This window comes from Cyanistes caeruleus, chromosome 14, assembly GCF_971803275.1.
Source record: "Cyanistes caeruleus chromosome 14, bCyaCae1.hap1.1, whole genome shotgun sequence".
NCBI classification, from domain to species: Eukaryota; Metazoa; Chordata; class Aves; order Passeriformes; family Paridae; genus Cyanistes; species Cyanistes caeruleus.
Window position 1 is genome coordinate 12573983 of NC_141714.1, and position 15113 is coordinate 12589095.

Here is a 15113-nt window from a genome sequence, read left to right on the forward strand (position 1 = left end):
AATATAACAAAATGAAGAGCCTGGGTTTTGAGACTTCACAGAGTTGCTAAGTGCTGCTGTAACAGACCTCAAGACACTTTAGAAGTTACTGACACAGAAGTGTTAAATATCTGTATACTCCTCAAATAGCATCACAGATGGCACTATAAAATGAGTGCAGGCTGAACATCCCTTGGGACTGCCAAAACTTTGAGTCTTTTTAAGATTGCTTAATTCTGTTAAAATGAGGCCTGTCTCCCCTGGATTATGGTAATGAGCACATCAGAAGTTCTACTGTTAAACATAAATAAAGCCTGTCTGAATCATTCATGGTGTTGGAAGAATGAATCCATCACTCTCACTTAGGTGCATTAAAGTAGCAGTTCCAGAGTGTTTTGTGAACTCTGCTCTGTCTGGAGATTTTCTAGAAATGTCTCTCTAACATTATGGGCACCTTTAATAACTGGAATTTTGAATATTTTTTTCTTTTCAGTGCAGAGGAATATCTTGCTAAAAGAGAGAAGTTGAATGACCTTGCAAGGTAACAGGGAAACAAGTATACGGATCAATCTAATAGAAGAGTAGGGTTTTTCAGCTGGAAAGTGGTTAGCTTTGTTTTAGAGCACAGTGGATGTGAGATTTGAGTTGGAATGGTTTGTCTGAAATAGTGCCAGACAGTACTTTAGCTGTACTGGGAATGTTTGAGACAGTTTTGAAGTCACATCAGAAAGTGACGGCTCTTGGACTCAGCATCATCCTTTCTCAGATAAATGATGTCTTTACAACATGGTGATAGTGATTGTAGTAATGGGTACCAATTCTACATGTTTTGTCTTCTGCTAAAGGGATATTTTTACTGTGGCTTCTCTCTCAAATGCAGTTTGGAGTGCAGAGTGAGATAAAACTGTCCAGCATTGAATGTCACGTTCATCTGGGTGCTGCTGGCTCTGCAGCTGCTTTGCACATCCTCTGCTCTTCCTTTGAGAACCCTCTGCTCTTCCTGTCCTTGGAGTGTGTTAGAAATACAAGTTCCTCACCTCACTGCAGAGTGAAGCACTTTGGGAAGGGGGATGCAGTTTTTGTGGGAGCAGCAGAGCCGTGGTTTTGGTGCAGAGGAGCAGCCAAGGGCAGGTTGGAAGGGGCTGCTCTAGGGGTGGAACTGGGACAGCTGTAATTACTTGCACATCAAATCTGTTTCTTTCTGGTTTTGAAATTTCTGCACATCTTTGCTTCTGATTGCTAAATAGAGCAGAGTGGAAAGGAGCTTTCCTTTTTAAAAAAAGAATATTGGAATGGATGAATATGTTTACAAGAGTGAGCATGGGTTTATTTGGGGATTGGGCAAAAACTGCCTGTGATGCCAAGGCAGCACTGCACAGAAACACAACTCAGATTTAATTTTAGGTGTCAGTTGGGGAATCAGTTCTTTGTGCCTACAGACCTTTCTTTGGGCAAGAGAGCAGCTCCAGCATTCACTGGATTTATGGCTAAGTCCTTGGGATGGGATACAGAAGGCCTGCAGCATACTGAATGGAAAAGAATACAATTTCTTTTTAAGAGGAGATTTCTGTCCTTATTCAGAAAACCCAAACAACCAAGGCAGATCTCTTAGAGTAGACTTGGGAACTTGCCCATTTATTGGCCAGATTTTTTTAAATAAAAAAATTTGGTACATCACCAGTACTGTGGACACACACAACTTGAGTTACTTTGCATTGGTTGGTTATTTTTTTGTCCATCTTACACATCCCTGAAATGGAAGAACTGGGAGTCCTTTTGTGAGGCACTCTCACAGAACCAGATGCATTTCAAGATTTCATTACTATTTTGAAACAGTTTCAAGAATATGCAATTAATAATTTTATACATGCAAATCAACATATATAATATTGTTTAGAAAAAAGCAGAAATTTAGTTTTGCCTTATTTCATGAGCTTAACATTCTGGACTGGCACTTTGCTGCATTTCATAAATTTGAAGTTCAGCTCCTGGGTGGGGAAAAGCTGAAGCAAATCCTGTGTGCTGGAACAATTTAACAATTCTTATGTGCAAAATAGATCTTTTAATTTTTCACTTCTAGCCTTAGATGATGCTGAACTGGCTGTCAGTGTTTCTGACAGAGGAACTGGAAGCTTCTATTTTCAGTGTGTGTACTTGAGACACTAATTGCATGGAGTTAGGTATTATCACCCGTTTTGCAACAATAAGGATGTTACACATAGCTAAAAGAGAATTCAGAAGGTCACTCCAATGTGCTCTATACTAACTTTTTCATGACTAAGGATTTTTATTGTTAATGTAGTCCAAGACCACAGCTATATTCTTCCAAAATGATCCAGAGGATTTTTTTAAAACAGCTTTGGAGTTAGGGTGTATAGTTATATTCACTATGTTTTACTGTCTGATGTTCTTTACTGGGCTGGTCTATAATCCTGTAATTAGGCTTAAACTAACACTAACTTTTTAGTTAGTTAAAGGTTCTGCCTTTATAATGGCAAGTGTCTCAGATTCTAAGGGTATGTTCTCTCTCAGTTGATGTGTAATCCTGCACTATTAAGTCACCATCACTCATTCCATAGATTTGACTCATATTTTCTACCCTTGATTCAATAAAAAACTTGTTCTAGAGCAAGTAAAATGCCACTTTTAAAGACAGATTCGATTTTCCCATGTATAGTTCATAAACATCCAACAGAGATTAAGCAATCTTTAATTATTTAAAATGAGTTTTAATTTGTCTTTAAGATAATTATTGACAATTGTTCTGTGCATCATGAAGTCATTATATTACGGGGTTTTTGAGGATCTTGTGCCTCTCTGATCATATTGTAGTATTCAATCTGCCAATACCCAGAGCTTGCTCCCTTATTGAATCTGCCTTCTATTTGTATTCCCTGTGCTTGTTGCACGCCCTTTTCCTGCAGCCTGCATCTCTCCCATCTTATGTCAGAGAGAGATTTCCTTCTCAGGAATCTATCCTGTGCTGACTCCTGGGCTTTGGGTTTCTTCTTAACTTTGCACTGTCCTCTTGATTTCTGATCTGATAAAGCCCTTGATCATTTTAACATTTTTAACTCACAGAGAAAACTGCACAAATGGAGTTGTACATCAGCACAGGCACTGCCAGACTCCTTTCCAGATTCAGAGATGTTTCATCTTTTTTTTTAATTTTTTTTTTTCTAAGCTTGGCTTTTGTAAATTGATGTAGTGACTTGCATATGCTGTGCTGTATGATGCTGTGCAAATCCTTAATAAAACACTGCAATACAATAGAAAATTAGTCAGCAAGGGACAGTGTTCTCTCAGCAAGTTTGCTGGTGGTACAATCCAGCTGGACACAATCCTATGCAACCTGTTGTTAGTGATCCTGCTTTAGCAGAGGACTTGGACTAGATGATTTCCAGAGGCCCTTTCCAACCCCATCTGTTCTGTGTTTCTGTGGTAGTGCTCAATAGTTCCCTTGAGACTGAACAGTGTTACTTGGTGGCACTTCCTCTGTGAATGTTTCTGGCACTGCACTGAGCTCAGCACCAAACTTCCATGCTGGTTTCAACACTTTTGTGCTCTCATTTGTCTCCAACAGCCACTGTGGAATGTTACAACCCCAGAATGAACGAGTGGAGCTACGTGGCAAAAATGAATGAACCCCACTATGGTCACGCTGGAACAGTCTATGGGGGATTAATGTATATTTCAGGTAAATCATGCCTGTGATATCTCTGGGAAATAATTATTTATCTAACTTTTTCTGTTTCAGCAGCAGACAGTACAAATTAGTCTGTGGTTGCAATAGGATTGCTATGGAATCAGTAGTGATGCAGTTTCATGTGAAGCCAGTCAAACAGCACATACATTGCAGGCTCTGACAAAATTATTGTAGATAATATTATGCTTGGTAATTTAATAGCTCTGAATTGCAAAGCAGTTACTCACTTTACTGATCAGAATAAAGTTTTCTGTAGCCACACATATAAAATATATAGCAATATAATTAAATATAATATTGTAATAATATATAATTATAATTGTGTATAACAGTATTAAATAATTATAACATGTATTATGATATAATATAACAATGTAATTAAACACACCTTCCCTATAAACTTTGGAATGCATTGGAAATTTCATTACTTTAAAGAGCAGCATTTGCCTTCACTGAGGTAATGGAAAGAGCTAAGTTCTCATGTTAATCATAGTATATAAGTGATATCTGTACTTCCATCTTTTTTTTTTGTTTGGAATATGCTTAGTCCTGTATGTCACTGAGGCTGTAGTTTCATTACATTTTTTTTTCCCAAATGTGTTGCCTGAAAATCTGCTAATAGCTTAATTTTTAAAGAAGATTCAATCTGTCTGTCACTGATCACTGCGGAGATCACAGGCCTGTATTCTCCTACTGAAATTTTAAAGGGTGTCCTCTTAAGGACTAAGCTGAAATTCAGAGCAGGAGGTGGGACAAGGTTGCTTAGCTAACAAGAACTGGTGGGGAGATGTGCTGAAGCAGCTTCATTTAGGGGCCCTTGTGCCAGGAGACCAGGAGGAATTTGCTTTAGAATTTACTGTAAGGTACAGGTGTGTCGGGGCATTGAAGAGACAGGACTCACTTCCATGCAAGAAGTCGATTTATTGATTACAGAGCTTAACATTTATACCTTTTCAGCTGTAGCTAAAAATAGCTCATTTGCTTAAGCAATATTCACTGTAACAAACATATCTATGTTTCTTACCAGTGTTGCTTCACTACAGGCTAGCACAGAGCTGGATGTGCAGGTCCTACATAAACTGAGGATGCCAAGCTCACACTGCCTGGTCTTCCTCCTCAGGGCACTGCTTTCTACTGCCAGGGTTTATGGCCCAGCAGAGTTACCATGTCCACTTCTGCCACCAGTTTAGCAGTGCTCTCACTTCTGCTCTCTAGCTGTATTCCCTCACAGGTGCTTCTTTTTCTGTGAGCAAGTCCATTGAGCTCCTAATTGCTGAGTCATTAAGTGAACTGTTGTCAGTTTGTGTTTTGCCCATTTTGCTTGTTTTACTGCAGGTGGCACATGGTTATGCTGTCTGCTGTGCTTTTTTCATGTAGATCCCACAGATTTTTCTTTTCTTTTTGTCCTGAAACCTCTCCAAATTTGCAGGGAACTATGGAGAAGGTAAATGTAGAGGGAACCGTATGTAACTATTAACTGAAGAATATTTGAAAAGTGTCTTCTTTTTATTCACTTGAAGTTGATGAAAAATGTTTTCTGATGAAAATTCTACTAGGTGATACTTAAAACACAGTGGCATAGTATGAAAATTTGAAAGGGAAATGGATTCTTGATGGTGAGAAACAAAACTAGCAAACTGAATGAATGTATGCAAAAAAAATAATTTTGCAAAATAGAAGCACACGTAACAGTCTTTTTGTTCTTTTAATCTGCCAGTATCAATTGTATAATGAGATGCAGTGTGAAACATGGCTTCTGCCCATATTCCTGTTTAAAGGAACAAATGTCATTTCAAGTGGAGTACTTCTGTGATAGAAATCTAAGCTAGAGTGAGGGAGTTTTAAGGAAGATGGGATTCTTTCAGTAAAATGTATTTTTGTTATTTAATGCTTATTAGGGTGAGCACTACTCTAACATGTTTCTTGTTTCTTTAGGGGGAATCACCCATGATACTTTCCAAAAGGAACTCATGTGTTTTGACCCTGACACAGACAAATGGACTCAGAAAGCTCCGATGACGACGGTCAGAGGTCTGCATTGCATGTGTACTGTGGGAGACAAGCTGTATGTTATTGGTGGAAATCACTTTAGAGGAACAAGTGATTATGATGATGTTCTAAGCTGTGAATATTACTCACCAACTCTAGACCAGTGGACTCCAATTGCCGCCATGTTACGTGGGCAAAGTGATGTTGGGGTTGCTGTCTTTGAAAATAAAATCTATGTTGTTGGAGGATATTCTTGGAATAACCGGTGCATGGTGGAAATAGTTCAGAAGTACGATCCAGAAAAAGATGAGTGGCATAAAGTATTTGACCTTCCAGAATCCCTTGGTGGCATTCGAGCCTGCACTCTCACTGTTTTCCCTCCGGAGGACAATTCAGGGTCACCGTCTAGAGAGTCTCCTCTTTCAGCACCTTAGAACCATCCCTTGACTCACGATGTTGTAGTTACACCTCTGCACTGCACCATGGGGTCTATTATTTTTCTTCAGTAGTTTCTGTTAGGCTTAGCCTACAGCATTTCATACAATTACTGGAAAAAAGAAAAGACTTTGACATTATTTGTGCTGTTTGTTTGGCCTAGAATGTCTCAAGTGGTTAACAGAAAAAAATGTACTCGCCCGAGCCAAATGTTTAACAAATGAGAGGATATTGTCTATAAAATGTATGAGCTAGGTACGTTATAAATGTTGTATGTTGGGTGTGAGGTACCTTATAGCTTACATTTGGGAGCTTAGTGAGTCAAATTTGTATTGAACATGTCACTAAATTTCATGTTGAAAACCTTTTTCCTTTCATTTTTGGCTGCAGATTACAAGGGTAGGTAGACCACATCAATGTGAACTGTCTGAAGGTTGCCAAGGGGCCTGAGCTACCTCCCTCTTTACACAGAGTATTTTTGACATATCTGTTTACCCACCTGACTTTGTGGGTGCTTTCAGAGCATATGAAGTTTCTTAGGCAGAGGGAAGAAATAAAATAATTTTAAAATATTAGCACTGTACAGGAGCGGACCTTGTAAGGCCAGGAGTTTTTTATAACAATATATCAAGTGTTTTTCCTGAGTCAGTTGAATGATGCTTCAAACAAAACATCCTTAACGTGTTTGTGTTTTTTAATTTGTTATTTTTGTTTCAGGAATTGGCTTCCACTTGCATGGGAGCACACACCATTAACAGATGGGAGTTCAGTGCAGTAGTGTATTCTGTTGTATGGCTGTACTGAATATGGGTAGTTAAGGGCTAGAAACAGTAACTTAAGCCACTGAATTTGACCAAAAGGTTCCATCCAATCAAATTTAATCTACCTTTTCTCCTTTGCTGTTGAGATAACTTGCATAATGTGTCCTCTGTATAGTCTCAGTTAATAAGGTTATTTAGCACAAAGTGCAGCTTCAGTGAGAGAGCTGCTTTTGCTCAGTGAACCTGGACTACCACGTTTTACCTTCTTTTGTTCAATAAAACTTTTAACTGCAGTTACCCAGTCTAAGCTACCTCATTAATGTATTTGGTTTTCTTCCTCTGCCTCACTGTCTCCAGGATACGCATTACGTATATCCATGTGGGTAGATGAATTTGCTAGGAAACCAATGCAGAAGTGATCCTGAATGGGTATTTTTGACCTACTTTTAAGAAACTATTTTGGTCTGATGTGTTAATTTTATTGTTATGGACTGATGAAAAAACCAGTCCTAATGTTTTTTCCTTTTCCTGCTTATGTGTGCAGCCTCGCAAATTCACAGGAATCTTTGCCTGCTCCAAAATACAGTGCCCTGCTGACAAACTGCAGCTCTGATTATGTCACTGTGCTTGTTCTGAACTTCCCATCACGTTACAAGTCATTTTGCTGATGAACACAGTCACTGGGGCATCCTCTGGGGAAAACTGTTTAAACCAGCTTATTGTGTTACCTATTAATAATAACCAAGTAAAACTTAGAAGACTTTTGTTGGGAGTTTGCTATTTGTGTTTTGTCCCTGCTTGATGCATCAAGCAGCAGGATTACTGTGGTGTCACTTTTGGATAATGATATTTATTCTTTGTGCAGGTTACTAGTAATGTGTAGCATGCTGGGCCTGGATGGTCTGGCTGGGTGTCACCTTGGGATCCTTGGTGAGAGGTCCTCAAGAGGGTGATGAATAAATGAGGAATTGGCACGATTCAGTGACCTGAAAAATAATACTTTAATATCCAAAACAACAAACGCATGTATAGGGTGACAGAAAAGGCCAGGGTCCAGGGTAAGAGAGTAACTCATATGAGGAAGGTTGAGGGCAGAGCCTGAGGGAAAGGATCCAATAAAAAAACAAGGATTAGGAACGTGTAAAACAATGCAGCAAATCTAAACCAATAATAACAAAGAAACCATAGAACTTTCTAGTACTGTTAACATGTAACTTTCCAGGGGGCATTGTGGATGAGCAAAACTAAAGGAGATTCCTCTTCTCAGGGCCTCTGGGCCAAAGTCCCTTGCCCTGATGGACTCCAACAGTAATTGTCACTACCAAAATCTACATGTAAGCTTTAGGTTTCATAATTGTTTTGGTCAAAATCAAAAGAAATTCTTCTATAAAAAATTTAAGTCTCAATTCCATGGGGCTGTGCAAGGTTGTTGCAGGTGGAATTAGTGGCACCAGTGGATAGTCCTGGAAACTGGCCAGTGAAGATAAATTAACTCATCACCCTAAGAATACTGTTTTTATGCTGTGCAAAGCACTGGATAGAAAAATGTTGCTCTGTTGTTTAAGGATTTGTCAGTCATTTAAGTGTCACATGCTACTAATTTTTTTCCAGACAAGATTTTAGACCCTACTTGAGTTTAAGTCCCCTGAAATCCAAATTCAGTGTCTCTTATTAATTAAACTGAAAAGTACTTGAACGAGTTTCAATTCCTTTAGGATAATGTAAATATATCCTGCTCTTTGTATGCTGGAATGAGGGACACAGTGTTTAAAAGTGAGTATCTTCACTGGTATTCTCTGTTTGGAAGAAGCTTAACATGGATTCTGATCATTCTGAGGTGGTTTAAAGCCAGGATGTCAGTTTTGTTTCTGAGCCTTGAATAGCTAGGGGCTGATATGTGGCCACAATGTTGAGGCTTTTTTGGGTTTTTGTGGGTTTTTTTAAGTGACTCATTATCTGTTATCATTGAAGTGGAAGAATTATTTTTGAATATTTTGTCATCAGTGGATTAAATGTAGTGCTTCAATCAAATTAATCGTTGGGGTTTTTTGTTGTTTTTTTGTTTGTTTGTTTTGTTGTTGTTTTTTTTAAACCTCCCATGGATTAAAATATTTATAATGACATTAGTTAACATTTACTCACTAGGATTGAAAAGCAAACATCAAAGACTTGCCCAAAACTGAAAACTGGTTTCTTCTGTAGTGTAGTATAAAATGACTTGATGCTCATTGCACCTTTCTTAACCAGTGCATAAGAACCCCTTTCCATCTCTGAATCCACAGCTGTAGGTATGTACATGGATACAGCAAATTCTCATCTCCCTTTCCAGTCAGGCTGCCTCTTCATAAGTCTTGAATTCTCTCATGTTGCAGCTGTAGTACCTAAATCAGAAAAGCATCTGGATAAAAAGCAATTACAGCTATTTGACTTGAATGAAATTAAGACTACATGGTGTGCCAGCTGGGAGAGCCACAGGAGCTGTCTGTCCTCTCCCAGTGATGCAAAATATTGGTGCCAAATTAGCACCAAATGCCAAAAGTGCTCACTTCTGTGTACCATTTGCCCAAAGGCCCATCTGATATCCCTGCAAAACTCAGCACTCTGTCTCCAGACATCTGAGATTCCATTTTCCTTTGTCTGTGTTTTGAGACAGAACAGGAACAATGGGGAAGAAGACCTGGGAAAATCCAGGTTAACTAAAGTTTCTTTGCCCTGTTAACATCAGCGAGTTCATCATCTGCAGATATCCATTTTTCTGTAATTCCCCTCCCCTTGGAATGTTGTAAAGTCCAAGAACCTGGTCCAGGGAAAGCAATTCCTGCTAGGATCCAGCCAGTTCCGTGGCTTCTTGGGATAATGGAGTTGTGCTGAAGGGATGAGCACTTGTGCAGCAGAACACGGCTGACAGCCTGGCTGTGGCTCTACAGGCCCCTTGGGTGGAAAAGTCACTTTACCTGTTCTCAGGACAAAAGTGAGTTGTTTTCTTATAAACAATGCTATTTTTAAATTGCCCATTCTGTTTCTGGCAGGGGGTGGGATCTCTAAGGAATAGCATTTTAGTTACAGTCAGAAGCTCAAGCCAGTAGTCTTCTCCTGTAGTGGAATAATGGCAATCATGGATTAGGGTACTTTGCATCCAGATAAAAAAAGTTCTCCCTAAAGGTTTATAGTCTTAATCTGATGGGCTGGTTGGACATCAAAAAATAATTCAATACCACAGCAACAAGTGCAGTACAAATACCTGGAGAAGTTTCTAACCAAAGAGTTGGGAATGATCTGATCAGAAAAGATCATGGCACTTTTCTTTGCAAAGTTCATTCTGCCTACTAGAATTGTTCCTTCTTAATTTGCCCTCCAGATGGTGATTACCTCACCTTTGCATTGGTGTCTGACTCTGCTGGTCACTGGTTTTTTAATCCTTTGCTTTTGTAGCTGACATCTCTGTTACTTTGCTCCTGATCAGGACAGATAAAGCTGAAGCTTTTTTAGTGGAACTGTCCTTACATCAAGGGACAAAACAGCCCATTGTTGATAAATGTATTCATCATTCAGCTTGTGCATTCTTGGAAATACAGAATCAGTTTTAAGCTAGTGAAAGGTGTGTGCATGTTGCAGGAGTAATGTGTGTCCTGTTTCCTCCTGGCTTGCACCTTACATGGTGTGTTCAGGGCTGTGTGTGGTGGGTACCCAGAGATCTGGAGGGAGAGCCAAGCTCTCCTGTGGCACTTTATGCTTTCCATGCTCTGTGAAAGTCTTCTTTACTTGCACACCATATGTAGCTTACTGGGTATTTTTTCTTTTGTATTTTAGTTTAAATGTGAATAATGATTCTTTGTATGCAAATGCAGTCAGAAAAAAAGTCTTAAAGGGCAGAGTTATACTTTGCTTAACTGATGAAGTTTTTAGTCTGGTGAGTATTGCAGGACCAGTTCAGCTGTGAAAAGGTGATTGCAGTTTGAGAGCAAGCTAGGAAATCTGGATGGCTTTCCTGCCTGTCACCAGTTCAGCTGTTCTTGTTGCCAGTCTTTTCCAGGTCATTAAGTGAACTTCTTTTCTCAGTCCATAGGCTCCATATTTTGATGTCCAGCTCTGTTGGACCCGCTGATTACCCACTCTGGGGAAAACGTGGTGGGATGTGTTTTCACAACCTGAACAACATGGCTTGTTTTTTTCAGGAATTCCACCATCAATGACATACAGGAGTCCTTCAGAGTTCTTTAATGACCTGGTAATTTGTATAGAAGATGTAGCCCAGATAAGCTGGGAGTGGTGCTACAGCAGGAGCCATGAGTGGCTGACATTCCTGAGGGGATGGTCTCCTACTATAATGTATTACTTTGGCTCGAGTGCTGTTTTTTTCCCCCATCTTTAGGACTATTTATTGTCGCTGTTTGAGTTTTGAACTTTTTATTCATGAAATGAGTAATAATGCCTCTCTGAGTCTGCAGTGGGAGCGAAAGGTTCGGGTGTCTCTTTCAGAGCTTCATGCTGTCATGATATCCACATGGTTATTAAACCCTTCCTATTTGGAACCCTGTTCCCTAAACATTTAGGAGAAATCATTTTGCAACTTGAAAAGATCTCAGATGAAAATGTGTTTGGGACTGGAAGAGAAATGCATCTTGGTTTAGAACTTTGAGATAAATATATTTATATATATATATTTAAAATAACTTATAGTTGGCTTAAGTGAGTCAAAGCCCAGTTGTTTGTACCTGCTTGCAGTCTTGGCTGGCCTGTTGCTGTATTCTCCCTCAGACCACAGCATTCTGTACTGTTTCCTTGTGGAAGAGCACCTCCTGTCTTCTCTGCTACCTGTTGATTGAGTTCCAAAATAAATCCAAATAGTTCCAAAATACTTCAACTAAAGTACCTGTGGGGCTGAAGACCACGTGGAGCTGTGGATTGAAGGCCATGGCTTTGACATTTGATTCCCCACCAGCCCCTCACTGTTTTGCAAGATATTCCCAAACCCAGCTAAAATCTGTGTGCAGGAGGCAAATCTCTCAGGCTGGAAATTTTAGTAACCTGGGCATCTCAAGACCACCAGGGTGTCCTCGTCCCCTTTGCAAGGAGAGTTGTGCACACGAGCTGCCGAGTGCTCTGGAAGGGGGCAGACACAGGAGCTCCTTGGGTGACAACAGCTTTTGTTGGCCTTTGGTTCTGCTCTTTCTTCTGTGCCCAGATGGAGATGGTGGGAGGGAAGGTCAGGGTTGGGTCACACTTTCCAGCTCTCAGTACAGAGCAAGTTTGTTTATTCTCATCTGTCTGCACAACACTGCAGGAAAAACACCTGTAGGAACATTTCAGATTTTAAACGTTGTTTCACAGAACAGTATTCATTAATAAAGGAGACTTACTCTGTTTTAACCAGTGTTCCTCATAACCAGGATTGTTCCAAAATACTTAGCTTCTGTTGAATTAATAACTTTGCCTTTACCTCCCTTGTTCAGTGTTACTGTAAAAAAAATTTGCTTGGTTTCTTTTCCATTTGTTTTTCATTGCTTGTAACCTTTTCTTAGAAATGTGGAAATAATTTTCCTTACATGTTTTATGCACCGAAATAAACGCACCACTGATCACCTGAGTCCCCTCCCCATGTTTCTTACTCAGTGCCTACCAGTGTATCTTTCCATATTTTTACCCAAATGTTTGACAGCTGTCAATGAATACCATCACAGAGTCATAAAATTCCTGCTGATGGGTGTTGCATTGTTAGTTGGGGTAAAGAGGGGTCATTCTTTTATTAGACACTTCTGGAAAAAGATTGCTTTGAAGAAGAGGTCTGCCCTGTTTAATATATTTAAATGCAGATTGCTTTGGCCTGTGCTATTTGACTCTTTCAGATAGATAATTGCAAGGAGTGCCTACTGTTTATTACAGAATGTGTATTCCCTGCTCCTAAGTGCAGGTGAAACACTGATGCTGAGGTTTCCTTGGCCCCTGCCTTTGAGCTTCCCTTCCTACCCAGAAAGACTCCTTGGGGCTGTTCTTCCATCTTCAGGGGAACAACCTTGTGTGACCAAAGCGCCTTTCCCAGGGTCAGGAGCAGTGCACTTGGAAGGAAAATCAAAGCAGCTTCCTAATTGCAGTTAAAGCACAGCCCAAGTTTCTAGAAAGGGGAGAGAGAGCTGCTGTCCCTTAGGCATGGTTTGTCAGGAGTTGAAGACATTAACAATGAAAGGATTGTTGCTGTAAATAAAGACAATAAAATAATCCCTACATCTGTCCCCAAAACAGAGAGAGATTACTTCTGTTGATATTCCACACTATTAATACTTTGTGTGTATATGGGATGTCTCAAGTGCTCATATCACATAAGTGATGCCCTAGTTCCCCTAAGTCACTGTGTTTTCCATCTAGTCAATTCTGAATACTGTTTTAAAAATGCATAGAATATTAGAGGATACACTTTTCTGGGTTTTTATCCTAAGCCTTTTGAAAGAGATTTTCTGTATCTAGTTATTTCAGCATTACTACATTTAGTCAAACCCAGGAAACATGAAATGTCAGGTTTTGGTTCATAATTCAGATCTTCTTGGGGTTTCTGCTTCTCCTTTTCACTTTACAGAACTTTTAAGGAGGGGATGTTTCTTCCCATGGTAAGAAGAAACAAAGAAAAGGAAACATCAGATGCAACTGAATGATAATGTCTGCTGTCGGCAGCTCTGCCATTTAGGACAACTTTGATTTACAATCCTGTCAAATTTATCCTGTGTAATAACCCAGGAGATTTCCATTTGGCCTGCAGAGACACAGTGCTGGGGAAGGAAAATCCAAACATCTCTGCATTATTCCCTGCTCTGTGGCTTTTGTCTTACACCATGGAATAACAAAGTGTACTTGTCTGCACCAAGGCACTGGAGCCTCAAATCCCATCCCTGCTCCTGTTGGGGGGATGGGTCCAGTCCCCACTGTGCCAGAGCCAGGGGCCATCTGTGGCCACCTCTGCCCCAGCTGGGCTCCAGCCCCAGCTCTGGGAGGCTGGAAGGATGGAGTGTGATGTTGGGAAGGCAGGTGCTGCTGTGCCCCTCTGGGCAGGAACCAGCAGGGCCATAAAAATACCTTCCCCCAGCTGCATGGAGGAAGGATTTTCTCTTTTTGGTTGTTCATCAGAATACTTTGAATCTTGGCTCTCCAAAGCATAGGACAAATTTGGGCTGCAATCATTGCATGTAGAACAAGTCTTGAGTGATCTCACCTAGTTTTAGCACTCATCAGCCACTGATTTTGGAGAGAGTGGGGATTTCTTTGCCTCCCCGCTACCCCCTCCAGTTTTCTGCCAAGGCCCTAAATATTTCTCAGACATTTTGTAGGTTTAATTCCAGGCAGGCTGGGCCATGCAGAGGTTTGAGTAGTTTAGGGACATGACTGAGATCTCTTCATGTCACCAAGCGTGTGTCCTGTACTCAGGAATGGTGATGAGAAAAAAGCTGTGACCTTGTTTGCTCTCCCTATCCTTACTTCCTCCCCAGAGAAAACCCATCCTCATTGTAAACCAGCATTTTCATTAGAACAGGCATCAGATTGGGAGCTTTAAAATGCCTCACATTCTTCATATCACTCTTCATTTTTGCTGTCTTTTTGAAATTAAGATGATTTTCTTTTTTCTTAACATCATGTGGCATGAGAGACCAATGCCATTCAATAAACAGCAGCAGGTTGGAACTAAGGGTTACAGCAGAAACTATGCTTCTTAAAGAATCACATTTCATTTTCCTCTTCCATATTTACATACTTATAAATGTGGACTTTGTGGAATTTAGATAACTTGATAGAGATGACATGTGCCATATGGTCTTTAGGACAAATTCCAGCTTCATTAACAGCTCACTGGCTGAAACGAATAGCAGTTAGTCTTTCATGCAGTCTAAAATCAGCTTGTCAATTAGCAAACAAACTAAAAATCACTGGAGTTGCTTTTCACAGAAGCCTTTCTGCTCTGAGTCTTTTCCCTACACCCCATGTAGAGCTGACTTTGCAGCATCAAACCATTACACCCTGTGCTCCTTGTTACTGCTTTCCCACTGGAAGTGGGTCAGGATTAAGCAGAAGAATCTCAATGTGTGCGATGCAAACATGAAAGCTAAGAGGGAAGTGAAACCTCTGTGTTGGTAAATCTTACAGGCACAGTGCTGGGAGTGGAGGGAGGGACCTGCTGGGAGAAGCCCTGAACGTTGTAGCTGGTGGGCAAAAGCAGTGCCCTGAGAGCAGGAGTGCCATGAAGCTCCAGGGAGAGGTGA

The 15113-nt window shown here is 40.3% G+C and overlaps 1 protein-coding gene across 10 annotated transcripts in view; it reads left to right on the forward strand.

Moving 5' to 3' along the window:
- Window positions 1-8901, forward strand: part of KLHL13 (kelch like family member 13) — a 78556-nt gene extending 69655 nt beyond the window's left edge. For all 10 annotated transcript variants that reach the window (XM_086850210.1, XM_086850203.1, XM_086850208.1 and 7 more), the window contains 2 exons: window positions 3563-3676; window positions 5621-8901. In XM_086850210.1, coding sequence (XP_086706336.1) covers window positions 3563-3676; window positions 5621-6108 — 602 coding nt within the window. In that variant the 3' untranslated portion in view covers window positions 6109-8901. The remainder of the gene's footprint in view (window positions 1-3562; window positions 3677-5620) is intronic.
- Window positions 8902-15113: the final 6212 nt, after the last annotated feature.